At 54.7% G+C, this 25,991-nt stretch overlaps 1 protein-coding gene across 5 annotated transcripts in view; it reads right to left on the bottom strand.

The window, feature by feature from the left end:
- ERI3 (ERI1 exoribonuclease family member 3) overlaps positions 1–25,991 on the bottom strand; it is a 131,096-nt gene that overhangs the window by 13,685 nt on the left and 91,420 nt on the right. For 3 of the 5 annotated variants that reach the window (XM_070368190.1, XM_070368186.1, XM_070368188.1), the window contains one exon: positions 10,425–10,557. The exons of 1 other annotated variant lie outside the window; for it this stretch is intronic. In XM_070368190.1, the coding sequence (XP_070224291.1) occupies positions 10,425–10,557 (133 nt within the window). The remainder of the gene's footprint in view (positions 1–10,424; positions 10,558–25,991) is intronic. One more of the 5 variants, XM_005894176.3, reaches the window with a different exon arrangement.

The following is a 25,991-nucleotide window of genomic DNA, read 5'->3' as shown; positions in this document are numbered from 1 at the left end:
TGAATCACTGCACAAAAGTGAATGCTCACCATCTCCCACAAAGATCTTTCCCCAGACACTCCCCTCAAAAGTTTCCCAGAGATTTATATAGATAAACGAGCTAACTCATAGTCAGGGTGGTACAATACTTTCATGGTAAGCCTCACAGGTAGGAACCATCATCAATCCTACTTTAAAGAGGAAGAAACAGAGGCCCTGGAAGGTGAATGACTTACCCAGGACCACAAAACCTGAAATGATGGGTATAATCAGAATGAGGTCAGCATGGCTCCAGGCTCCTGGCAGGTCCATAGATCTGCCCCTTCTATGGAGGGATTTCCCCCAGGAATCTCCCTTAGTGACTCCAGGGACCCCCAATCTTGAGAGCAATCCTAAAAGGGACCTTGTTTATGAGCCAAATGTAGCTCTGCCAGGGCAAAGACCTCACAGTGCACATGGCTGGGGGCTTTAATTCTATTCAAAGTGGCCACTTTGAAAATCCATATGTCTCCAGGCTCTCCGTACATCACGGTGTCAAGTCATGGAGCAGTGGTATCCATCAGCAGCTCCCAACGCCAGGGCCTGGGTGCCCGTATGCCTGATTCCACCCCATGTGCTTGTCCTAACTAGGGGCTGCTCTGGCAGCATTACCCACGCTGTGAGAAGGCTCAGGCTAGCCTGCCTGCTTGACCCAGCCTCACCCCTGACCCAAACGCCTCCTCTATCCCGCTCAGTCTCTGTTTTCTTGGAGCTAGGCAGCCAGCATGGAGGCAGCCTCGATAACTCGCTAACGTGCTGCCCATGCTGTTCTTAAAAATTTATGACTGTGCAACATGAAAAATCCGGCTGAGGAGCCGTCATTAGCAGCGCTGCCTCCCTCCCCCACCAGAGCCGCCCTCGTAAATTGAGATTTATGGCTGCAGCAGGCAGGGCGGGGGCGCGTGCAGACGATGAGGATGTTGTGGGGGAGACAGGAGAAACCGATGAGGCCGCGGAGGGGCCGGTGGCTCCCCCCTGCGGCAGCTCCGGTTCATCGCAGTCTGCGGAGATACCTACCGAGAGCTGCGTCTGGCCTGGGGTGTCAGCCGTGAGCGGAGGCTGATTCCCTTTAGCCGCCGCACTGGAGGGGGCGGAGCCTATCTATGTCAATCACTGGCTCCTTGAGGTCTTGGGCCATATCCTGAGGTCCAGGTGCCAGCAAGCGAGGGTCTCTTAGAAGGATGACTTGGGGAGGGGGAAGGTTGGACCGAGGGAGGAGGCATCATCTTTGTTGGGGTCACTGGGTCTGGGCCCCCCGCCCCCCAGTCCGTTTCTCCAACCAGAGGCATCTAGGTTGGGCTGTGACTGTGGTATGCCAACCAGAGAATAGAAGGGAAGGGAGGGAGGGAGAAGGATGTCAGGAACCCTTCAGAATCCCCTCTCTTGCTAAGGCAGGCCTGAGGAGAGGATGTTACAGGCGGGACGGCAAGGATGCCATCAGTCTCAGAGCCTCCCCAACCAGAGCCAGGCTGGGGCTGAGAAGAGGAGGTGAGACCGCGAGCCCACACCTCCACGCCCACCCCCCGCCCCGCGCCGCAGGCCCTCCCTATTACCTCCCCTCCGCCTACCCCCCTGCTCACTTAGCCCTGTCAGCCAGGCCATTATGAAATTGGGGTTTCATTTACAGACTAATTAAACATTACAGCTTGTTCACAATTACAACGCGGGGATGAGGGAGTAACTAATTACGGAAGAAATGAGCTAACATTTATCTCTGCTCCCACCTCCCTCTCCCCCCCCTCCCCTCAGTCCGGCTTCCTCCCGCTCTCTGGTCAGTACCAGCTCTCAAGGCTTATTACCTAGGATGGGGGACTGGAAGGGCCCGATACCCACCCACCCCAGACACAAGGTCAGACTATTCCCAGCCACCCCAGGGGAGGGGCTTAGTTCCCAGGGCCCTGCCGCCACAGTCAGGGCTTTTGCACAAGACCCTGTGGGTGTACGGGACCCTGTGATGGTACGTGTGGCCATACGAGGGTGGGGTTCTTTGGTGTATGAGTATGACAGCACTGTGGAGCCACGCGACTCTGCATCTTCATCTTTGGGGCAAGGTGTGGGGCTACAGATGATGATTTCTGTGATGGAGTATGAAGATGAATGATCCATGCCCTGACCCCCAAGCCCCCAGGGCAGTACAGGAAAGAACCAGGAGGCTGCAGGAGGTGATGGTCTAAGTGGGCCCCAGGACCAAATTCCCCACTGGGCGACCTTTTTCAGTCAGCCAGAAGCAAGAGAGGCGGCGGGTGACCCTGCCCTGGGGCTCAGCTCGTCCTAGTCCGCCAGCTGGCCTTGGCTTCTGGCCAGATTTGCACCCCCCAGGGCCCAAGGAGCCTCCTGAGGGGTCCTGGGGTGCCCCCTGTGGGCAAGAGTCCTGGGGTCTGGCTGGCTTGCCGCAGAGTTTAATAATAGTAACAGTGAGAGTAAGCGTTTCCATCCTTCCTGCCTTTGGGCAGAAGAAGAAAGGAAAGAGGAGGGAGAGGAGGGAGTGGAGGGAGCGGGCTGAAGGGAGGCTTTGAGGCCTCAGAACTCACATCAAACGGCCGGATCTGGGCCTAATTGTCTGACCCCTGCCCCTGCCTTCAATCAGCTCTGCGGCTCCCCGCCCGCCCCTCGCCTAACTAGCAGCCATGTTCTCCTCATTAGGACAAGCTCCCCTTGCACACGTGTCCCCGGACATGTCCCCAGCACTCCCAGCTCCCAACCCTGCCTGGTGGGAGGGTACAGCAGGGACCCAGTTTTGGAGGGGCTCCTGGGACACCTGTACCCTCGGCCACAGCTGGCTGGCCTGAGCGGCTCAGCACCTCTCCCTGAGCAGCGGGGCCCCGGAGGCCACATGCTGTGACACGTCCCTGGGCTGGCTCAGCCGCTGTGTGCATTCTGTCCTCTGTGTGTCCTTCTTGTTACAGCCCGACTGTCTCAGACACATAGCTCCTGAGGGTGAGCTGTGTTTGAATCCCGTCCCCTTGGGGCTGGTTTAGCCTGGCAGGGGGTCTGCTGTGGGCCAGGGTCTGCATTCAGAGGCCAGGAGCTGAAGGACTTTGTCGGCCTACTGTGCATGGATGGTTCCCTTAAGCAGATCCAGGCACAGCACTGTGTGAGCGTCTGGGGCTGGTGGCACGGCAGGGAGGCAGGGGAGCTGGGTGGTGAAGAGCTCTGACCCTAGAGAGACGTGTGTTTGAACCCCAGCTCTCCCACCTCCTTGCTCTGCTGCCCTGGGTGTGTGACAGCTTTCCTCAGCTTCCTTAAATACGATATAGGTGACAGCCCCAATCTCACAGGGCTTGAGGATTCACTGAGGTAATAGGTGTAGAGTCCTCTCTACTATAGCCGGCACCAGCAAATCTTATGAAAGGATACAGGTGGGGACGGTGGATTCGGACCAGGACAAATTCCCTTCTCCACAGGCCTCACTTTGCCCAGCTGGGTCAAAAATGTCAGGGACAGAAAGAGCTGTGAGGAAGGGTTCAGAGCCCTGGAGGAAAAAAAAAGAGCAGCTCCCAGGGGACCCAGCTGATACCAGGGGCAGGAGCTCCGATGCTGGAGCCACAATTTGGGGGCAGGGATGCCACACAGCAGTGTCAGGTGGGAGGGCAGGGGCCCAGCTTAAGGACTGTCAGGTGGCATTGAGGTCAGATGAGGCAGGTTAGCAGGGCTGGTCCATGAGACAGAGATTGTCCCTTGAGTACTGAGGGCTTGGGAGGAGGGGTGCTAGGAACACCACGGGAGTGCAGGCTCTCTGGGTCACTCTAGGTATTCGTTCTCAAGGTACCAGACCTATACGGGACTGGGGGAAGGGCTGGACTGGCCTGGGCCTTGACATTGTCTCTCACCTTACACCAGTGGTAATGACTTGCATATATTGATGGAAACGCAAACTACAGAGATTGTGTTTTTCGGGGAGTGAAGGTGGGGAGAGGGGATAAGGAGAAAAATAAACTGAAATGAAGTCCGGTTATCTCCCATCTGTGGCTGCTCCTAATCCCCCAGCCCAAAGGAATCCAATGCAGCCCCTTATCTGCCCTGTCAATCACTCCATCACCGCCCAGTGCTTGGTGGGCACCGCACGCCCTCGCACACACTCAAGCACATGCTCACACATGTACACACTCACTCCACGACTCTTGCTCCGACACTCCCGCCCACCCCAGCCCATTACTCCTCTGAGTAGGAGCAGCCAGCACGCAGGTCCTGCCAGATGGATGCAATTTGCATAATATCAGCAGCGGAGGCTGCAAGATCACCAGGGGTCAGGGCGCTGACATCCCCGCACAGTCTATCTGCAAGTGCTAATTTGGCCGGCATTGATCTGTCTTTCTGATTTCTTTGTCATTTACGTCAGCGATGGTTTGACAGGAGATACAGAGAGAGACAAGGGAGGCCAAGCCGGGCCTGGGGCTAGGGAGGTAGGGAAACAAAGATTGTACTTCCCAGTGCATCATACACACACAACACACACAGACAGACGCCAGAACCTCCTCCACCTATCCACCACTCCATCCATCCATCCATCCATTTCTCCATCTCTTGTATCTGGCAAGGGCCAGTTCCTCAGATGTTCCTGGGCTCCGAGTGCACCAGTCCAGGGAGGAAGGTGTGAACAGCCCTGAGCACTATGCAGGCAGCCCAGTGGAGGCCCTGTGGATGCCTAGAGACATGTCCCTTCTCGTGGTCAGCCACCACCCCTGGCTCATCATTTTCTCTGGGACACTCTAGAAAGAACTGGACGGGGTCAGGGGAGAGGGGGAAGGGGGGTGGTAGTGCTGAGGAAACACACACTCCAGCTGTCTCTCCCCGCTCCTCATAAGGGAGCTGTGCTGACTTCTCCCCTCCCAGCCTCCCTGCCCTGAGGATGGCCAAAGCCAGGAGTGGGGGGCGACACACCCCTCTGCCTCTCCAGGAGGGCCAGGAACAGGTCTATCAGGTCGCAGAGGCCTCACCTCAACACTTCACCACCCTCAGGTCATCCGAAGAAGCCCAGACTGGCTCTGGCTGATTCTGAAGCCCTCTAGCTCAGCCAGCAAGTCCCAGGTCAGATCTACATCCTCCCTGCTGGGCCCTTGGCCAGAGTCCCCACGTTCTGAGATGTAGGACATGTCATGGGGTGGGGAGAGGGGGAGAAGATGGGAACTCTGGGAAGGAAGAGGTCATTCTGTCAAGGGAGGAAAAGGGGCTGGAGCCTCCCAGGAGTGACCCCTCCACCAATGGCTCTGTCCCAGCCCCACCTCTTTCCCTCGCCCGTAGCAGGAGCAGGGTGATCAGAAGGAACTCCCTGCTGGGCAAGGTGGGGGCGGGTGCTGGCGTTTGGTGTGTGCTAATCCCGGGCCCGAGGTCTTCAGAGGGACCGGGGAACTTCAAGGAGGGGAAGGCAGAGCTGTACTGCAGACGAGCTCATTAGCCAGCACCCCCACCCCCCCACCCCCCAACGAGGAGGAGGGCGGGCGGCCCAGGGAGCTTGGCGGCGGAGGCGGCAGAGAAAAGGCTGTCACTGTCCTTTCTTCCTTTTGGTACAAGCATCTCCCCGAACCGACGATTCTCCTGCAGTGACATCTCTCACGGGCGCTAATGAGATCTGTGTCACAGAGCTAATGCGCTCTGACTGGACTCTGATAGACACCCCACTCCATCAGGGGAGCCTACAGGCTGGCACTGCCCCCCAGGGCTGGGCCCCACCCAGCCACCTGCCAGCCCAGCTCTCTTGCCAAACTGTGCTGGGCAGCAAGCTCCTGAGAGGGCTCACCCGGTGACTTGCCATCCCATCTCACCTGGAGCCTGTGGAATCCCTGGTCCCTGGGCAGAGGAGCTAAGCAGCCAGGGCAGGACCACCCAGCTGGGCACCAGGGAAGGTTTCGATTGTTCGCCCCACCTGTGACGCCGGCAGTCTGCGGGGCCTCCATGTCCCAACAACGGGAGATTTTACTGAGGTTTCCTGTATGGATTTCCAACAAGAAAGAAGGGAAGGAGGCCCAGGCCATGCCCTTAGGGAGGTCAAGTATGTAGGGCCTGATCATTACCTCTAACTGGGGCCTAGGGATGTCTTCTGTGCGCTCACACTGGAAGGGCTAGGCAAGACCCCCAGAGGGGTGGCCCCTAGAAGCGCAGGATCTCCTGGATGGAAGGCAAACAGAAATCACTGTGTAGGGCTGTCGGGTTAGGAGGAGGCTGGAAACCAAGGGGCGGGGCCCTGGCTCCCAGGGCGACTGTGCCAGGGTGGCCACGCCCCCTTCCCCTTTCTTCCTCACCTGCTGCTACCGAAGCTTTGCCAAGACCTGTGGGTTTTATGTGACACTGAGAGAAACGCCAAATGTAAGCTTGTTTTCTTCCTCACTGTCTCTGCTGGCGGCACAAAGCCCAACACCAAAAAAGTGCTCCTAATTCAGCACGGTGGTAAGAATGCAGACTTTGTGCTCAGATGGTCCTAAGAGTGAATCCTGGCTCCTTTGTCTGACTGCCTGTGTGACTGCAAGTAAGTTACTCATCTGAGCCTCAGCCCCTCAATCTGTAAAATGGGGATGACGATGGCTGCCTTCATCAGACTGTATGAAACCTAAATGAGTTAATACAAAGCGCCCCAAATAATGTGAATGTGCTGTGCTGACCACTTGCTGATATGAAAGGAGGCCCACTCAGCAGTCCCCCGTGGAGGCTGCCCAAGTCAAGAACGCTAACGGAGCCCACTGACACAGCCAGTCAGCAGTTCTGCAAATGCGTAGTCCCCCTCACCTGCAAACTCCTCCATGCCACCCTGCTCCCCGGGGTCCCGAGGCTGAATCCACTCCCCCAGGAAGAAGTGTCTCTCCCTGACCACGAGGCCACACTGACAGCCACTGAGTCCCCTCTCTGGCAGGCGTTCCATCCCTGATGCTCCCCCTACTGAAGTCCCCAGGGCCAAGCCCTCTCCCCATCCTGGTGACGGAGCTCAGTGGGGCAGGACCAATGCAGGTTTAGCACCTACCACAGCTCCTGAGACACAGCAGGTGCAAGGTAGCCGTTCACCACCTCCTTCCCCATGCCCATGGCCAGCTGGTCGGCCCTGAATTAACCACCACCTCCCACATACCTTACTGCATGCATCCCTCACCTACCCTCCCCATTGCCCCCCCTCCACTGATTGCCCTGTGGCCTCCCCTTCCGTGATTTCTCATTGCTAGTCCTTTCTACACAGACTCTCAGATGGCACTGACTGGAACCAGCTCTGACCAGGTCATTCTACCCAAACACCCTATGGCTCCCCCTCAAACAGCCCAGCCATGCACATCTATCCCAGCGGGCCCCTCCCTTCCACAGCCAAGGTCCCTGTCCTGCCTGGCCGGCCAAACCTCCAGCACACCTGCCCCCTTACTCTGTCAGCACCTCCACCACCCCAGCGCCCAGCAGGAGTCCCCGCCAGGTAAGCCCCACAGCCCTCCCCTGCCACCCATACCTTAAAAGGAGACTCAGGAGATTCCTCCAGGGGCCAGGGTCATCGGAGCTCAGCACACCCTGCCACTCCCCCCAACCCAAGGCACTGCCGGAGAAGCCAGCAGCCCCTGGAGACGGCTAATCTATGGGACCTGCAGAGCCCTTACCCAGAGTCACCAAGGCTGCCTCACCCCCCAGCAAGATACATACCACTCCCCACTTGGGGCTGGCAGCTCCTCACACAGTTAATTAGCACCATGTCACTGAGGACCAGCCTGAGTGGCCAGTGACAGGAGCTGACCCTTGACCCCAGGGCTGGGAAACAGTCCACATCAAACTCTTACAGTGCGACCCTTTTAGCACGCACAGTAACTCAGGGCACCACCAGCTGAAGCTCATTAAAGCTGTCTCTTTGGCGCGAGGGCCATTAACCTCACCGCTCAAAATCTGCACCTCCCCTCCCCGCCTCTCCCAGCCCAATTAATGCCCTGCATCCTCCCTTCCTTCCAAGCACCCTCACCCACTCCTCAGAGCCAGCCAGCAGCTGGCAGGGCAGCCCCCTTCATTCACGAATACAAGGATCAAATGCCAGGAGCCCCCCATGCCCTGGGCAGAGCAACAGAGGAGGCAGCTCCTGGAGCACCCACTGTGCACCCAGACTGCACCAGCCATTCCCAACAGCCCAGGGAGGCAGGTGGCACTGCCTCTGGTCTAAGGTCACAGGGCCTGAACTGCTGCTAGCTCCAAAGCCCTGACTTCGCTGTCATCAGCCAGAGCCTTGGGTGGTCCCCTGGGGCCCACCCAGAGGGAAACACCTTCTTCTCTGAAGAAGGAGGGAATACTTCAAGGGTCCCCACCTAGAGCCAACATGGGTGAACAGACAAGAACGACATCAGTGAGTCCCAGGAGGCAGCAAAGATGGGAACAAAGCACCCCTTCCTCTCAGAAACAGCCCCAGGACAGATACACAGAAGCAGGGCGCCCCGCTCAAGGCTGTGTGGGGTGAATTACCCCAGTCCTGCCAGCCCCTCCGTTTCGGGCTGCTCTTCTTTCCCTGGGCCCAGGTTCTCTGGCCCCTCCCTTCCCCAGCACCCTGGCCCTGACTCATCACTCGCTCGCCGTCTGTCCATCCACCAGAGCGTCTGTCGAGCACCTACTCAGAACCAGTGTGTGTAGCGCCCGACTGCCTCACTGATTCTGGACCAGAGCTCTGATCCTGTCTTTATCTCACTCACGGACTTACTGTCTCCTTAAAACCACACAAAAAGCCACATCCTCTGACCTGGCATTCAAGGCTGCCTTATTTCCCCATTTATCTTCTAGCCATTTCATTCCCTAACCCAAATGTTCCATTCCAGTCACAGGAAACTACTTGCAGATGTCCAAAATTGTCCTCTCATCACAACAGGCTTCCTCCTGCCCGCGTGCTTTGGTATACAGACGGCCTCCCCAAAGTTGAAACCCTTCCCCCAACTGTCTGCCTAGCAAACTCCTATTCATCCTTCAGGGATCCCCTGACTCAAGTCTCATCTTCTCTAGGAAACTTCCTGCTGACTCCGAAGGCCCATCGGCATGATAGGTTTGGGGTCTCCTCTAGGCTGTATAAAACAGCTCCTATGGGAGGGAACAGCAGTTGTGGGGGACTCCCAATTCCCCAGGCCTGATGGCCACTTCCTCTTTCCCCCGGGACCCCAAGAGAACCTTGACAGCCAATAAAAATGATATGCGGGCATCCTCAAGTAATGAAATGTAAATGAAGAAGAAGAAGCCCTTGGCAACTGAGGGCAGGGAAACCATCCTTGGGGCAGCCCAGGTGTTTCTATCCCGACCCTGAGCACCCTGGGTGGAGACTGCCCAGTTCAGTCTCTGCCTCCTCCCAGGAGCTCCCTGAGGACAGGACCATCCGCTCAGCACGCCCAGCCCTAGCAGGCACCTGCAGTGTCTGCGGAAAGGATGAGAGGCCAGTCTGCAGCAGGTGACTGGACACCTTTCAGTGTATCTTGCCGGTCCCCTTCCCTGTCATACCTCCACAAAGGTACACAGGCTCTGCTAATGCGTAACATCACCCAGGAACACCCCTGTTCCTCCTAGCTTGGAACAAAGTCTATGCCTGTCAAGTACCCTGCTTGAAAATATTTGCATGCACACGTGTGCAGACACACACACCAAATAAGATGCACAGAAATGAACAAACACATTTTCTGATGGATATACACACAGGCTGATGGTTGCTTCCACAGAGACAGGTGCCCTCAGCAGGTGTACACAGAACACCTTTACCCATACACACATCCCTCAAAAAGACACATTACAGGGACACATACAAACTCCCAGACACACACACAGAGACATGCGGCTTAAGGTGCCATTCACTCCCTCACAGACACACATCCACAATGATATATAAGAAGCCAGCAGAGCCTCCAGTGCCTAGAACCAGCCCCCTCCCACGGAGCAATCCCCCTGAGGAGGCACCCCCATCTGGTACCCCAAGTGGCCCCTCCCAGCCCAGGCACCACTCAATGGAGGCTGCTGCTCCTACGGGGGAGTTCAATACCCTGTGGACGGAGCCATCGGTCAGAAGGACCCCGACTAATTAAAAGCTGGTGAGGTTTAAATAATTCATCTCCTTAACTCCCATTGATCGCCCAGTTTAGTGGCCACAGACTTGAAACAATATTAAACAGCCTTCTCCAGCTCCACAGGGGGTGGGTAAGCTGACATGTGCCCACCCCTCTGAGGACATCACCCACCAGAGATGCAACCCAGGGTGGGATCCCTTGGTCTGAATCCAAGGCCACCTGTGATCCACCCAAAGCCCAGACCCCAGCCTCCTCCTGAAAGTTGTTTTGAGAGACCCTTTCCAGCGGTCAGGTTCCACTCTCCCCTCACTCCACCCCTCCTTCCCCGCTCCCCCCAGCTACAGAGAGCACCCTGCTGGAGCACTAAATGAGCCCCAGAACCCCTCTGTGTGCCAGGGGACTGGGGGGTGTGGGCAGGGGACTGACCAAGCTGCCAGGGGGATGTGTGGAGGGACTGACCAATGCCGCTGTGGGGCCGGCCTATGTGTTGCAGGCTGAGGCCCTTGTTCATGTCTAGAAGTCCATTCTTGGGCCAGCAGCCCATGGCGAAGCTGTAAGCCTGGAAGACAGGAGGCAAGAGTGGTTACCAGAGGCCCTGACCCAACCCCATCACTCACCAACACCCCCAGCCCCCCATGTCTTCCTAGCAAGGGCTTACTCTCATCACACTACTTCATGAGAGTCCTCCCTACTTGCTGGGTCCCCCTTCCACCAGAGTCCCTCCAGAAAACCCTTTCCACCTTCAGAGCTCCTTCTCTCCTGGGTGTCTCCCCATCAGAGGTCCCCAGCCCTCATGGGGTGCCCCTCACCAAGCTCCTCTCTAGAGCTCCCATTTATTAAGATCCTCCTTCTTAAGACTCCTCCTCCCACCAGGCATCCCCTTCATCATGCAACCCCCCAGCCCCCCATCCAGAGTCTCTGACCCTCTGTTGGGTATTACTGGTCACAAAGACTGGTGGTGGGAGGGACTTGGAGATCAGTATATCCAGACTTCACTCCAAAGACAGGAAAACTGAAGCAAGAGACGAGGGGGCCAGCCAAATGCCTGTGGTCAAGGTGCTTTTGACCTGGAGGTAGGCCAGACTGTGGAGCTGAGAGCCATATGGGCCTCAACTGAAGAGGGGTAAGGTCACCTGGCCGACTCAAGCGCTGTGAGGGGAGCGCACGAAGAGTGTGTGTTTGTGTGTGTGTGTGTGTGTGTGTGTGTGTGGTGGGAAGCAGATCTCGCTGAAGGTCAAGTGCTCACTTATGCATATTCAAAGCGGCCACCCATCGATCTGTACTTAATTGTTTTCCTGGGGTTGGGGAAGCAAGCGCTGGGGGCATCGATCTGTTCAGCCCCCAGCACTTCATTGCCCCCCTCTGTCCCCAGGCCACCACCCACCTCCTCCACGGTGGGGGGGCACACATCAAGCAGGGAGAGCACTTCCTCTCACATCCCATACAGGCATGACAACCAGGTATCACAGATGAGGAAACTGAGGCCCAGAAAGAAGAGACTTATAAGGGTCAGAATGCTATTAAGTGGCCCAACAGGGATTTAATTCCTATTCAGCCTGCCAGCAAGTCCCAGGCTTCTATCAGTGGGCTTGCATAGCCAGCTGACCCTTCAAACAGTACCCATGTCTTCTCCCAAGAAATCCCCAGCACCAGGCTGTCCTTCTCCCAGTGGCAAGAAGGTGACAGGGTGGTTAAGACAGTGATCATTGCAAATGATGTTTGGGTAAGTTCCCAGAAGTTGGATGGTAAGTCCACTGATGGAACTAAGGTGACTGTTAGCCATGGGCAGGCAGGCACCACAGAGCTCCTGTCCACCACTGGGCCAGGGAAGTCCCCGTCCCACCACAGACTGCCTCCCAGCGGAAGAGTGCCCAGCACGGGGTCAGAAGCAGAGCACAGGAGGTTGAACACGCAAGCTGTGCCAGGACCAAGGGGCTGAGCAGAGGGCTGCAGGAAGATCTTGGGGATCTTGATTCCCTCCCAGCTGCAGGAATCAAGTGTCAGCCCTGTGGGCCCTGGGAGGCTAGGAAAGAGTGCACCTCAACCTCAGCTCCCTCCAGAGCCACTCTGCTTGACCACAGAGGTACCAGCCACCGCCCGATTTCCCAGCCCGCCCTCCCACGCTTCCCCAGGCCACAGCTGTACCCACAAATCGGGGGTTGAGCGCAAGCCTCAAGGACAGGGGAGAGGACGCTGGCTCGGAGCCAGGGCAGAGCTGGGATGCAGGCAGCAGGCAGAGCAGCCGGTGGGCGGTGCACAGCTGGGGGAACTGCTGAGCATGGTCAGGGCCGCGGCTGGAGTGCAGTGGGCCAGAGAGCAGTGGTGGGCCGCCTTTCAAGTACTTTAAAATCACTTACAAAGGCCGGATTAAACGATCAGAAATTCCATTTAATAGGACAAATAAAGAAATAACAATCTACTCTATCAGCCTGGAGAAGGCGAGCTGGATGGGTTTTCTTTCTTTTTTTTCCCCCCCTCTAAAAAGGAAAAAGGGAAGGAAGGGGGAAAAAAGAAGGATAATGTGTGTTTACTCAAGCAAAGAAAAAAATATTTAAGTGATGTCGGGGAGAAGATTGCGGTAACTAGTGAAGAATAACACCGTCTACTTTGCTGTCAAATCACACCCGAATTTCAGTAATAGATTCTCGGCTGACACTCAATTCAATTCGAAGGTGATCCTGCTTTATCCCAGCCCATCAAATATTAAACACTTGCATTAGCAGGTGCTGCCGCTTCCCGGCTTAAAGCAGCGGGCGGGCGGCAGGGCTGCGGAGGCCCCTCTGCTCTGCGTGCGGCTCGGGGACAGGGCAGCTTGGCGTTATCTGCGCGTCATCCTGAGCCTTATCGCCGCTAAGCGGGAAGACCACTTCAGATAACATTAGGCGCCTGCCCCAACGCATCACCGTGATTAGATTATTATTATAATGATGACTCCCCAAGATCTTCTGCAGACTGGAAAGTGAGGGGGCAGCAGAGCCCAGGAGGGCCTGGCTGGTCCAGGGCAAGCCGGGGCCCACAGTGGGGAAGGAGGAGTGCCAGGCAAGGCGGCAGCCCGGTCCCGCCTGACGAATGCCTTTCAGGAAGGGCAGTCTAGCTTGTCAGAGCCAGGGCAAGATGAATTGGCGTCTCTGCTGTGGCCGCCAGTGGCATGCCCCACGGTCTCCTATTCCCAGATAAGGCGTGCTAACCAATTGCTGCCGTGGCATGGCCTCAGCCAGCACTTCCTTCGGGGGCGCGGGCGGGGGCAGGGAAGGCGCGTGCACATGGGTCTGCCAAGCTCCTAATAAGAGGGATTTAATTTTTACAAATGCTGCTTCCAGCGGGGCCTTCACGTAGCAGCCAGAGTCCAAAATGATATTAAAAACGGTTAATTAAAACTGCTCTCCTTCAGCCTGGGCTCTCCCCATGCTAGAGAACCCTGGCAGGCCTCCTCCAGGTACTGCCACGCGCCTCTGCAGAGCCGAACCTTCGGACATGACCGCCTGCCTCATGGATCCCCCCCGAGGCACAGTCCCAGGGCACAGCACCACAGCTCCCCCCAGCTTCTACTATCTCGGGCACCCCTTGGGCACAGCTAGCAGACAGCAGAGAACACAGGGTTCTTCTGCCACCTAAGCTTCTATTGGCATGTTCTGGATCTTGCTCCTGCTGCCCTTCTGGGCCTGTACCTTCAGGCCTACTACCCCTGGCACTCACTGCTAAAGTCCCTACCCCTCCCCAGATACACACACCGTTAAGCACGAGTACACACTCACACAGGCACCAAATTCTCCCTCGGGTGACTCAGCCCATCTTTCCATTCCCTACGCCCCTCCCGACGCCCTCCCTCAGAGATTACATGCATCTGTGAATCTTAGCAGAGCCTTCGCAGGAGCCCAGCTCAGGGCAAGGTGATGTGGGCTGTGTCTCAGAGGTTCTGGCTGAGGGGTCAAGGCTTGCACCAGAGAGCCACCAGAGCAGGAGGATCAGGGACGGTGAACCCTGTGGGTTGCCCACAAGGACACCGGAGACAGACAGGCCCATGCTGGAGGTGACCAGGAGAGCTTCCTGAAGGGAGCGGTACTGGAGGCACTGGAAAGACGACACAGCAAGGACAAAGGTGGGTGACAGGAGCGAGCTGGATGGCACCAGGCAAGGGCTGGGGTGGCCAACGTGGAGATGTCTTGAGGTGCTGTCTGTACAGTGCTGGCATCAGTCAAGGGGCCCGAGTACCATCTACCGCCCCCCTTTACTCCTGCCTGCTTCCTATCCCCACTCCCTCTCTCTCTTCTGCCAATCTGTGGGGCATGGGGTAAGGGACCCAAAAGCTTTCTGACCCTGATCAGGGCTGGGCAGATATTTGAAAGCCAGAGCCTGTGCCCGAGCCCCTGTCCCATGCTGGTTCCCAATTCTCTGGATGCCACTTCTCCAGCTGCACCTCTTCTAGCTAGTAGGGCCCACCTGCCCAGCTGAGGGTTCCAGGCCAGAGGGTGGGGCAGGGGGAAGGATGACTGAGGAGTCCTCTCCAGGGCAGGCAGAGTCAGGGTGAAAGATGCTGGGCCTCCCAAGCCACCCACCCCAGCCCGTGCCAGGCAAGCATGCACACTTCCCTTCCCCTGAGCTGCTGTAATTTCCATGCGCAGGGAAGCAGGTGCCGAGCTGTTCCCGGCTGGCTCTCCCCTCTCGCGGCTCTGCCCGCCTTGGCTGCTGCCCCATTAGCTTAGTGGCCAGCCATCTGCGACGGGCCTGCCGCGCAGCCCTGCTGTAGGCGCGGCGGGTGGCCCCCTGTGTAACAGGGAGCTTTGCCATTAGCGCCTTTAATATTCTGACACCTCAGCACAGCCTGCTATTACATGCAAACGCTGATCGCCCTGTGAAATTACATTGCTGGGCCCGCGAAATGGAATCGTGTATAATCAGCCTCCTCCATGCACTGTCAGTCCCATCACAAACACGGCGCCCGGCGGCTTACGGGGGCTTAGCAGCTGCGACAAGTGTATTGGGTTTAATAGATGAAGTAGCCCTCATCGGCAGCAGCATCAGATCCTTCAAAGAGGAAAGAAGAGACATTGACAGCTGCTAGGGTGGCTCTGCCCACTGGTTCGCCACCCACCAGGGCCCTGAGAGTCGGATGGACACAGCATGGGCAGGGCAGTGGCTGGGGATAGAACCCAGCTCAGACCACAAAGAGAAGCACAAACTTGCAGAAAACCCAGAACTTGAAAGCTGGCAGCGGCACATCTGAGCCATCCAGCCTCCCCGCAAGGTCACCCTGAGGGGTGGCCTATGGCAGAAGGGCCATTTCCCAAGACAAGGAAACAAATCAAATCACCTGCATTTCCCATAAACACCCAACAGACAAAGACAGGGAGGTGATACTCTGGAGGATCCAGGGGAGGAAGTCTGACAGACAGAACTACTCTCTAATCTTTTCTTTAACCGGACAACATGTCGATAGTTGGTAAACCAAACACCAAGGCTGCAGAGATACATGAGGATGGTGTACCCAGCAGCCCAGGCCTCATGGAAAAAGTGCATGCAGAAGTTGGTTCCCAATTCTGCCAGTTATTAGCAGTGTAACTTTGGTGATAACCTACAGGGGTGAGATGGGGTGGGAGGTGGCAGGCAGGTTCAAGAGAGGGGACATGTGTATACCTATGGCTGATTCATGTTGAGGTATGGCAGAAACCAACACAACATTATAAAGCAATTATCCCCCAATTACAAATACTTTTTTTTTTTAAGCACATCATAACTTTGGATGAGTCATTGAACCTCTGAGCCTCAACTTCCTGTACTATAAGACGGGATGACAGTTCTTTCTCCCAGGTATACCTGAGATCACTCAGGAACACCCAGTCCCACTGCCACCCCCAAATATTCTTTGCCATCACGCAAAATGCAGGCTGTCTTTGAGAATGCTATCCGTCCTTTTTCCAGGTTCAGCTTAACACCGATTACGGCAGACTGTGTTTTCCAGTGACGGTTAACATTATCTTCAATCTCACATATGCTCTACTTCTGATATGACTCTGATAAACCTGCCGTCAAGAGGGGAGTCTATACCCCTTTGGAAAGGGGTGAGCTTCTGTTATAACTTCAACCAAAAGAGTAATGCACAAGTAATGCTGTGTGATCGCAAAGCTATTTCAGAAATGCCAAGGCAGCTTCCTCCTCATTTGCTAGAACACTTTCCCTGACCCTTGAGCTGCCTGTAAGAGGTCAGACTACTCCAAGGCAGCCATGCTCTGAGGAAGCCCAAATCAGTCCAGGAGGAGACACCATGTGGAGAAGCCATGGGACTTGATGGAGAGAGAGAGGTGCCCAGCCAGCCTCCAGCTGCTCCACCCAAACTCTTCTGAGTTTTCCCCTTCTCTGATGTCTTTCCTCACAGTCTCCTGTAGTCTCATCTGGTCATGTGTGGCTCCTGCATGCTCCCTTCCTGTTTCTGTCTGTGCTCTACCACTCTCCCTGTGTGATTTCCTCAACTCCCTGGTCTGCACCTGTCCAACGTTCAAATCAATTATTCTTTGCCACTATTTAAGTGTCAAACAGATATCTTCTATTGCCCACTTGGCATTTCCACCTGGAGTCCATTCAGGAAATTCATTTTCAATAGGGTTAAAACCCATTTCAACATCTCCTCTCCAAAGTGTTCCCTCTCCTGGGCTCCTCAATCCCAGTGAAAACTCTTAGCATCCACCTGGCCTACCAGAGATGCAGGGGGTCAGCCTTGCTCCCTTCTCCTTCCTTACTTCTCCTCAAGTCCTGGGATTGCTGCTTTATGCCCCCTAAGACTCTACTTGAGCAACTCCTTAGCCTATCTAGGGTGCCCTCTGCCTTCTCCCAGTTTTTATCCCTAATGAACACATACTCTTCTTTCAGCATTCAGTTCAAAAGTACCTTCCTTCAACTTCCCTGGTGGTCCAGTGGTTAAGAATCCACCTGCCAATGCAGGGGACACGGGTTCAATCCCTGCTCTGGAAAGACTCCACTTGCTGCAGGGCAACTAAGCCTGCGAACCACAAGAGAAGCCACCGCCACGAGAAGCCTGCACACCACAACTAGCGAGTGGCCTCTGCTCGCTGCAACTCGAGAAAATACGTGCACAGCAATGAAGACTCAGCACAGACAAAAATTCAGAAAAAAAAAATTTAATGTATATACATAAAAAAGTACATTTCTTTACCAAGCCTTCCTGACTCTTCCCTTCCTTAAACACACCCTGACTCTGAGTAGCACCTGGAATATTAGATTTGTTTACACATCTGTTGCCCCATGATGTTGGGAGTCTCTTGGGGTGGGACTGTATCTGCTCTCTCTGAATGGTCTCCACTGAGGGAAGGGCGTAACTCTGCCAGGCCTGGTTTTCGGAGAGGCTGCTCCTGCCAGTCCTATTCCATTTCCTTCAGGAACCATGGTTGATCTCGCCTAGAAGAAGAGCAATTCCGCCCCGTCCCCAGCCGTCCTTGGAACTGAGGGCTCAGCTACCTGGGTTAGGAAAGAAGGAGAGACTACTTTTGTCTCCTCCTTTTCTGAACTCTTTGGGCTTATGGATAGCCTTGAGTCCATTCTTCAGGCCAGCAGAGACCTGGGCAACACAGCTATAGGAGCAAAAGGAAGGACACTCCCATCAGGTGACACAAGACCTTCCTTCCTACCCCCAGCTGGTAGTTCTGTGTGTTCAGTGTTCCCTGGCTACCGACACACTTCAGGGGCACCAGAGCTGCTGCTGCCTCTGTCCATCAACAGAACCTGAGTGGGATAATTATCTTCTCTGTGTACTTAACCTTCCTGCTCACTGCCGAACAACAGGACAGCTGCCTCAAGTACATGGGACCACCACCATGGCAAAGGCAGGAGCTGTGCTACAGGTCCAGGACCCACAGTTATTTGGAAGACAGCTGCCGGCTCAGTTTGATCCCTTGGGTCCTGAGTCTATTTTTAGGTGGAGCGATCTCCCTCATGTTTCCAGAGCCCTTGCTTCTCTGCTGAGTCAGAGAGGACTTGGGGACACTGAGGCTTCTGGGGAGAGAAGCAGGTAAGGAGCATAAGCCCTGCTGCCTGAGCCCCCAGAGAAGAGGCTGGCCTGTCTGGGGCCCCACATGCCACCAAGTCAAGGCAGCAGGTCAGCCTGAGCCAGCTGCCCAGGGAGAAAGCCACATTGTGGGTTTTCTTTGTTTTCATTACAATTTTCTCTCCCATTGCTTCTTTGGAGCCAGCCCTATCCTCCCCGGGGTGCTGAGGATTGAATGAAACACCACCCCCGGCTCCAATAAGTGTATTTCAATTACATCTGTCACTGCATAACGATATAATGATATATCATGTGATATTAAATCCATGGTAATCATATCAGGGATTTTTTTTAATCGTGCACTAATCGCATTATTACATCTCTATAATTAACAACAGGAGGTATGGAAATTCAGTTAAGGCAGAAGGCTCAACGTACTCCCCCCCACCACACCCCCGCCCTAGCTCCCCAGATTAGGACCTGATTAGGAGATGGGAACTGCAGGGCACTAGCAAGATGGGCCAAAGCTTCCGCCTCTCAGGACCAGAGCCATGGGCAGAGCCTTCAGCATCCAGGGCTGGCAGACATAGGCCAGACTGAGACCTGGGTGCTATCTGTCCTGTAGCTGCTCAGGCAAGAGCCTGGGGCAGAGGCCACACAGAGAGGCCCAACTATAAGGCAGCTGGGCCTTCCAGACCTCCAAGCCACTGTGGGACCAGATCTTCTCCTTGGGGAGGGGTGTGACCTTTCCTTCAGACCAGCAAGGCCCCCAAAGGTGCTGGTAGGGCCCAAGGCAAGCGATTGCCTCACGACCTCCTGCGCCAGAATTCTTCCCTCCGCCCTAGCCCTTTGTGTTGGCAGCTCTTAACATCACCAAGTCCAACAGCTGTGATGTCTCTGCCTTTTGGTCCTGTCATCCTTGAGCTGGGCAGATCCAGTTCTTCCACGGGCCATTCCTCCCCAGTTCCCTCTCTGAAGTCTGGCCCTGAGTACTGCATGATAAGCAGGTTTCTGATGACCACTGGAGTTGTTCCCCTATGCCCCACAAATGGTCCAAGTTCTTATGTCCTCCCACCCAGGCCTATATGGAGAGGGGAGGGGCTTGGGATTGCAGCCTGAACTATGTCAAATGACCCTGTCTTTCCCACCCCCTTCCTGATACTGAGCTGTCAGGACTAATCCCCTCAGGGGTGTCAGAAACCAGTCTGCAAAGCAGAATTTTGTGTTTCAAGTCCAAAGCTTTGAACTTGGCATGTAACTAGTCCTCAGTGAGGGGCAGGCATTTTGCTAAGTTTGACGCTCAGAAGTCAGACAGGCCTGAAGATGAAAGAGAAAAATCATGTCCTTTTTCCTAATAAAAAAGAGACACTAATAGCAGTCAGCACTTAGGCAAAGCACTCTAAGTTTCTAAAGTGCTCTCCAAATTAAAATATAATCCTTCATCGGGCATGGGACACCACCACCACCACGGCCACCCAGCCCTCACACGGAAGGCATGCACATGCTGGCACCCAGCACACACACCTTCCCTTCTTCCCTGTGCATGCAGAAAACGGAAAAAGTGCTTCCACCTTCCTCCCAGACCGCCCTCTCTCTCTGCTGGCGTGTTCATGTAACACACACCTCATGAGCAAATCCACGTGCCAAGCTCTGTGCCCAGTGCTAGAGATCAACCACGATAGGCCACTGACTCCAAGGAGCTTCCAAGCTGGAAGGAGATACATGTCGACTCACACAGGGTAGGGGACTGAGATCCGACAAGAGCCCCAAGGGAGAAACCAGCCTTGGAGGGGAATAACCAAGAAGGACTAAGATGGCCACAATGTGCCTGTGGAAGGTGGACATGCAGGCCAGGAGCTCAGTTCAAGAAAGTCCTTGGAAAGCACAGAGATGGTGCAGGAATCTGCAGGACTCGGTAAGATCACCCAGGTAGAGAATAAGCCTTTAGGGCCAACGAGGCCCTTCTTCCTCTGATGTCTGGATGGAAACTAGGAAGGCTGAACAGCAGTGTCTTGTCTCTAGAGCTAAGGCTCTCTGGGCACACCCAACATCCTGGCCTCTGCTCTCCTGTTATCTCCACCTTCACTTAACCCAGATGGGATAGGATGAAGCAGTAAAGACTTCTAGGTCACACTGACTTAGTCATGACAAACACTACTGAGAGTCTGTTATATGCCAGACCACATGTTGAGTGAGTGAGTGCTCAGTCATGTCCGACTCTTTGTGACCCCACAGGCTGTAGCCCGCCAGGCTCCTCTGTCCACAGAACTTTCCAGGCAAGAACACTGGAGTCAGTTGCCATTTCCTACTCTAGGGGATCTTCCTGACTTAGGGATTGAACCTGCGTCTCTTGCACCTCCTGCATTGGTAGGTGGATTCCTTACCACTGTTCCACCTGGGAAGCTAGCAATATAGACACAGTGCTGTCCCCAGAAAGCTTCCAGCCTATTGGAGAGAGCCCATGTTAAATAAACAGCAACATATATAAGCACTAAGTCATAGCTTTCAGAAGGACTCAAAGAAGAAAGGCAGGCTGCTTACAGGACAGAAGAGGGGAACCTGACCTAGATGGGGAACTCTGAGGACACTCAACAGAAACTGAGTGACGGGGAGGTGACAGGGGAAAGACTAGTGCTCAGGCCTCTAGGCAAACAGCACTTAGAAAGAACCAAGTCAAGGCTAGTGTCCCTGGAGCACAGACAGCCAGCATGAAATGAGGCTACTGAAGAAGGCAGAAGATGCCGGGGCCTCAGAGGACACGATGAGGGTTCCGTACTGTTTCCTAAGGTGATGGGAAGCCATCAAAGTGTCCGCCACTGCCATGCTATGCCATCTTAGGTGCTCCAACAACACCAAAAGTTAGTTCCTTGGCACATCTAACCCTCCCTATTCCTAAGGGTAGACAGACCTGGGAACCAGGGACCATTTTTTTTAATCTAGAAGGAGAGAAAGAACCTGCATGAGCAAATGACCTCATTCATTCATTGTAAGATTCACACATTCACTGAAGGCCTGCCAGACCCTGGCAACTCAACTGAATCCCTTATAAACCCTGTCCTCATGGAACCCACAGTCCTTTGCAGGGAAACAGATGCCAGGAAATGCATGATCACAGTGATATGGAGTGATTAGAGAGAATTGAGGTAGAGACAGAAAGGAGGACAGTGCTCAGGCCCATCGGAGGCATCTGGAGCTCAGCACAGGGAGCGCTGTCCCTGGATCCTCTCCTCACTGCACCAGCCAGGGTGGGTGGGGAGACTGCACTCCCGACATAGACTGCAGCCTGGGCGGGGGGCAGGGGTGGCAGGAGGGCCCTGAGCGGCAGCGAACCTAAGCCAGGATCTTCCTGTTGCAAAGATGAAGGCTGAAAGGCTGTGAGCAAAGCCACTGAGGAGAAGACGGACAAGCTCACTGTATCATCCAAGGATGGGGGACGGAGCACCTTTAAAACAAGCAACAGGACTTGAACAGAAAATCATTTCCCGAAATGGCAACTCCAGTCCCCAGGCTGTTTCCTCTTTGGAAAACAAGGGGCTGGAGGGTGGTGGCGGGGAGGGATAAATTAGGAATTTGATATACACTACTATATATAAGAGAGATAAACAACAAGGACCTACTGTATAGCACAGGGGACTATATTCAATACCTTGTAATGACCCATAATGGGAAAGAATCTGAAAAAAAATTACATATATACACATATAGCTGAATCACTCTGCTGAACCCCTGAAACTAATACAACACTGTAAATCAACTATACTGTAAAAACTAAAGAAAATGCGGGGAGAGGAGCTTAATTACCTGTTTTCTTAGGTCCATTGCTGGTCTGAAATTCACCAGTTGGTTCTTCAGGCTCCCATAAGAGTCAGGCTTATTTCTGTTCCCACATCTTTGCTCATACTATTTTCCCACTTGAAACACTAGCCTTCTTCTACCCTCTCCAAGTCGAACTTCTACCCTCTCCAAGCCTTCTTGTACCCTGCCAGGACACCACCTTCAGGGAGCCTTTCCTGATTTCTCTTCCCCCCACCTCTACGACCCACCCTGACCTCCACAGTTCATACCACAGTTCTCCCAACAGCACTTTGCTTAATTACCTATTGCGTATGGTCTAGTACCCTTACTTGACTGGTCGAGAGACTGTCTCATCACTTTCAACCCCTGACATCCATTTCGGGGGCAGGAGGGAAGCTCCACTGGCACAGGCCGAAGAAGCAGGCGGAAGTCTGGGTCCCCACTCCCTCTGCCCACAGCCCTTTGAGAACTCGACAGGCCTCCACTTGAAAAGGGTGCTGAAAGCAATGATGTCTCCAAGTGCGATGGGAGATATTTGTGTCTGCTTTACCCTTGGCTTTTTGCTCCGGTTCAGGTAGGAGCGGGGTGGGCTGGCTGGCAGATCTGAGAGCGCGGCACGCCCCAGCGGGCAGGGCGCACAGCGCGGAGGAAGGCGCGAGTCAGTCTGGAGTGCTCCCCATTTATCAAGCTCACGCAGGCCGCCAGCCGAGCGAGTCTTTCTATCATTACACCTCTCAAAATCCGATTCATACCACTAATCCTGCCTTCATTCTCCCAGATTAATAACATCTCTTTCAACCTTCACAGTGTGATAAATAGACAAAGAGAGAACAAAAGGAGAGACAGAAGAGAGAGAAAGAGCTGGAGCAAGTCCCCATAATAGAGAGAGCCGAGAAAGAGGAGAGGGGAAAAAAGGAGAGCGGGCCAGAGCAGGCAGCGGCCAGAGACTGCAACGGTCTCAGAGAACCGAGAGGAGAGCGTGGCTGCGCCCCGCTATGCGCGGCGCTCTGTCCCCGAAGAGAAAGAAAGGCTCGTTAACAGTTCCTTCCTGCCTGCACTTTTGTTCAAATTCTTTTCTTCCCTTCCAATCCCTGCTTTAGGTCAAATTCCAGTGAAAATGAGTCTTCTGGCTTCCTGGTCTCCTCCCAGCCTCCCTACCAGGCCCAGGGAACCAATCTGGCCCCTGGTGGCAGGGCTGGGGCTGGGCAGGGGCTTAGCAAGGGGCGGAGCGAGCTGGCCTAAAGCCCAAACCCCTGCCCCTTTCCTGCTCCTAAGGCAGAAGAGGGGAGAGAACAGAGCAGAGCCGGGGCCCAGGGCTCTGTCCTGCGTATCTCTCCAACCTAAGGCTCTAGCTGGGCAAATCCAAGGCCCCAGCTGCTAGCAGCTCAGCTAGATGGTCAAAGTGGGCACCCCTGAAGCTTGCAAAACAACAAGGTGTGGCCCACACTAACACACGGGGCCTGTGACACTTCTTGCTCTCCCTGCCCATGTGCGCGCCCAGACTGGTCTCCACAGTACAGTCCCCACCCTCCTCTCGGACAAGTGCAAGGGCCCTCTGGATGCCTGGCTGAGCTCTTCCAAGAGGATTCAGGCACTCTCTTGCTCTGGGCTCTGGAACGCAACACCGTTCACATTACACTATAATTCACACTAACCTGTTGCCTTCACTCCACTAGGAGTCTGTCCTTTGAGTTCTCTAGTCCCAGGAACAAGGTGCCCGTGGCGCTTCCAATCATCCTCAACTTTGCCCAAAGTAGCCCTGGCAGGAGACTAAGCCAAACAAGGCTCAAGCCGCCCTTTGGACTGAAAAAATATTCCCATGCAACTGGCAAGCTTCGCTCCGAGGCGGGGGGACAGAAGCCCTCCATGTGCACAACTCACTTCCCAGTCCATCAGACTGGACAGGGATCAGTCAAGCTCCCTGGACCACTGTCTCAGCACACCCTCATGACGGGAGGTGGGGCGGCATACATGTAGAAGGCAGGCCTGTCCTGCCCAATCCAGCCTAGTAGGAGGAGTCTTCCATGAAAGTCAAGTCTTCTCCAAGGATGGAGCCTGATGGTGGACAGGAAAGACCCAGACTAGTCCCACAGTAGTAGCCTGGTGATCTCTTTAGAAGTAGGTTCCTCCTAGGGAATATCTTGCAGACACCTGTCAGATACTTTCCTCCAAAAAGCCTCCCTCTACCCTCTGCCCCAATCACAGTCTTCCTTTAGGATCAAAATGGCTGCTACCAACTCCCACCACTCACTATGGGGACCACATTGCCTCCAGTCCCAACTTCCGGGCTTGACCATTATATCTCTGCTTGGGGAAAGTCTGGAGAAAAGAAGGCTTCATAGGGACAAGTTAGAGAGCAATGTAGGTAAGAGGGTACTCCTTGGGATCAAATCCCATTCACCAAAACTCCAGTTCTGCTGACCTTCCCTCAGCCCCATATGAGAAGGACTGTTCACACTGTCACCTGCTCCACCTGGCCTCCAGGATCAGAGTCCTACAGCAGGGAAACCCGGAAGAATGACCGTGACTACTGTTTGTCCAAGAGTCCAACTGACCAAAGGACTGAAGAGGGAGGGCAAAAAGGAGAGAGAATGATTGTCTCGGTAACCCTATAACCCACCTAGCCCACGAGTAGTACCCTGGGTTCCAGGGCAAGCTAGGTCCAGCTGGCACACAGGCCCATGAGGCCTGCAGGGCCAAGGTCACAGCAGAGTTCCAGAAGCATGGAGCTCAGGCCCTTCCTTCCCTAAGAGCCCAGAGTGCTGGCAGATCAGGGAGCCTCAGCCAGTCAAGCCTACAGCCTTCAAGACACAAGCAGCCAGCAGGCCCAGACACCCCTAAACTTGCTCTAACCAGCTCCCCCAGGGGCTCAAGAGAGCTGTCCCCCCCCAAGAGTGGGACAGTTCTGGCCCTGGGAAGAGACGTCACGGTGGCCCCTCTATCCTTTGTCTTTACCCAACACACAAACCAGGGCCTCCCTGCAGCCATCCAACTCAGGGGTGAATTCCCTGCAGCAGAGAGTCAACCTTCACCCCAGTAAAGGACCTGCCAGTGGTCAGACAGAAGAAAAGTCAGCCAGACACAACAGGGTCTCCAGCAGGTCAAGAAGCCAGACCCGAGTGATACTCTCCCCTCAAACCAGACTTGAAAAGCTCTTTCCCTGAGTACCTGGTTCTAGAGCCCACTCTCCGAGGCAGCCAGGGGCACAGAGCAGGGAAGAAGTTGGGTCCTAATGTGTAAAAAGCTCCAGCAAAGCAAAATCATTTACTCTTCAGTGCGACTGCTCAGCAGAGCTAATAAATCTTGCATGAGCAGGGCCGATTCTAATTTCCTAATATGAAAAGGCATTTGGATTGAGAGAGAGGGGGAGATAAAAGTGATTGAATCTCCAATAGTCCAGGTTACTGACAAGAAACATCCTGCTCAGCCCTGAGAGAAGGATGGCAGCGCCCGGCCGCCTGCACACACCCATCCGTTCTGCCCCCCTCTTGGCGTGATACATCTCAGTCTCTTCTATTGACAGGACGTGGCTTTAAACACAGTTACACAAGTTATCATTTCTGCCTTCTGATCAATCTGAATTTTCAGGACAATTACCCTCTTAATCAATGATTGCTATCAGCAGCCCTGCGCCTGGACGGATTTCTCAGCAAGGTAATCATGCCGCCAGGCTGGACGGCGCGTGCATAGGCAATGAAGCTCCGGGTGGGGCCTCCTCCCTCCCTCCGGAGCCCCCGTATCCCAGCGCCACTGCCAGTACCGAGGACAAGCACGGCAAAGTGTGAAGGCCACTTCAAGGCGTGATGGGAGTAGAGGACGGGAGGGAGGGGCCCAGCCGCCCGCCAGCCTTCCCGACCACCCGATTACGGAACAGACCTATTAAAGCCCTAGATTTACTGCCCACCATGCTGATACATCTCCACATGCCCTCCTGCCATCACTCCTACCTCCTAATTAGCCTAATAAAGCCCAATTCTAATTATGGGCTCAAACTATTAGGGTGAGTAAGTGCAAAGAAAAGAGAAATATTGGTTTTACTAATCTCTCAGAGGCTCTTGGTTCCAGAAACTCCTTTTTCTTCTACACATTCAGTTCACATGGGCTCCTGACTGGAATGGCAGGGGTAGCCTCTCCTGCTCAGAGGTCCGGGCATCTGGAAGTCACAAAGCCGGCCTGGCCTGGAGCCAGGAGGCCACCCAGCC

Source organism: Bos mutus, chromosome 3 (assembly GCF_027580195.1).
Source record: "Bos mutus isolate GX-2022 chromosome 3, NWIPB_WYAK_1.1, whole genome shotgun sequence".
NCBI classification, from domain to species: Eukaryota; Metazoa; Chordata; class Mammalia; order Artiodactyla; family Bovidae; genus Bos; species Bos mutus.
This window is presented reverse-complemented; position numbering and strand designations above follow the sequence as displayed.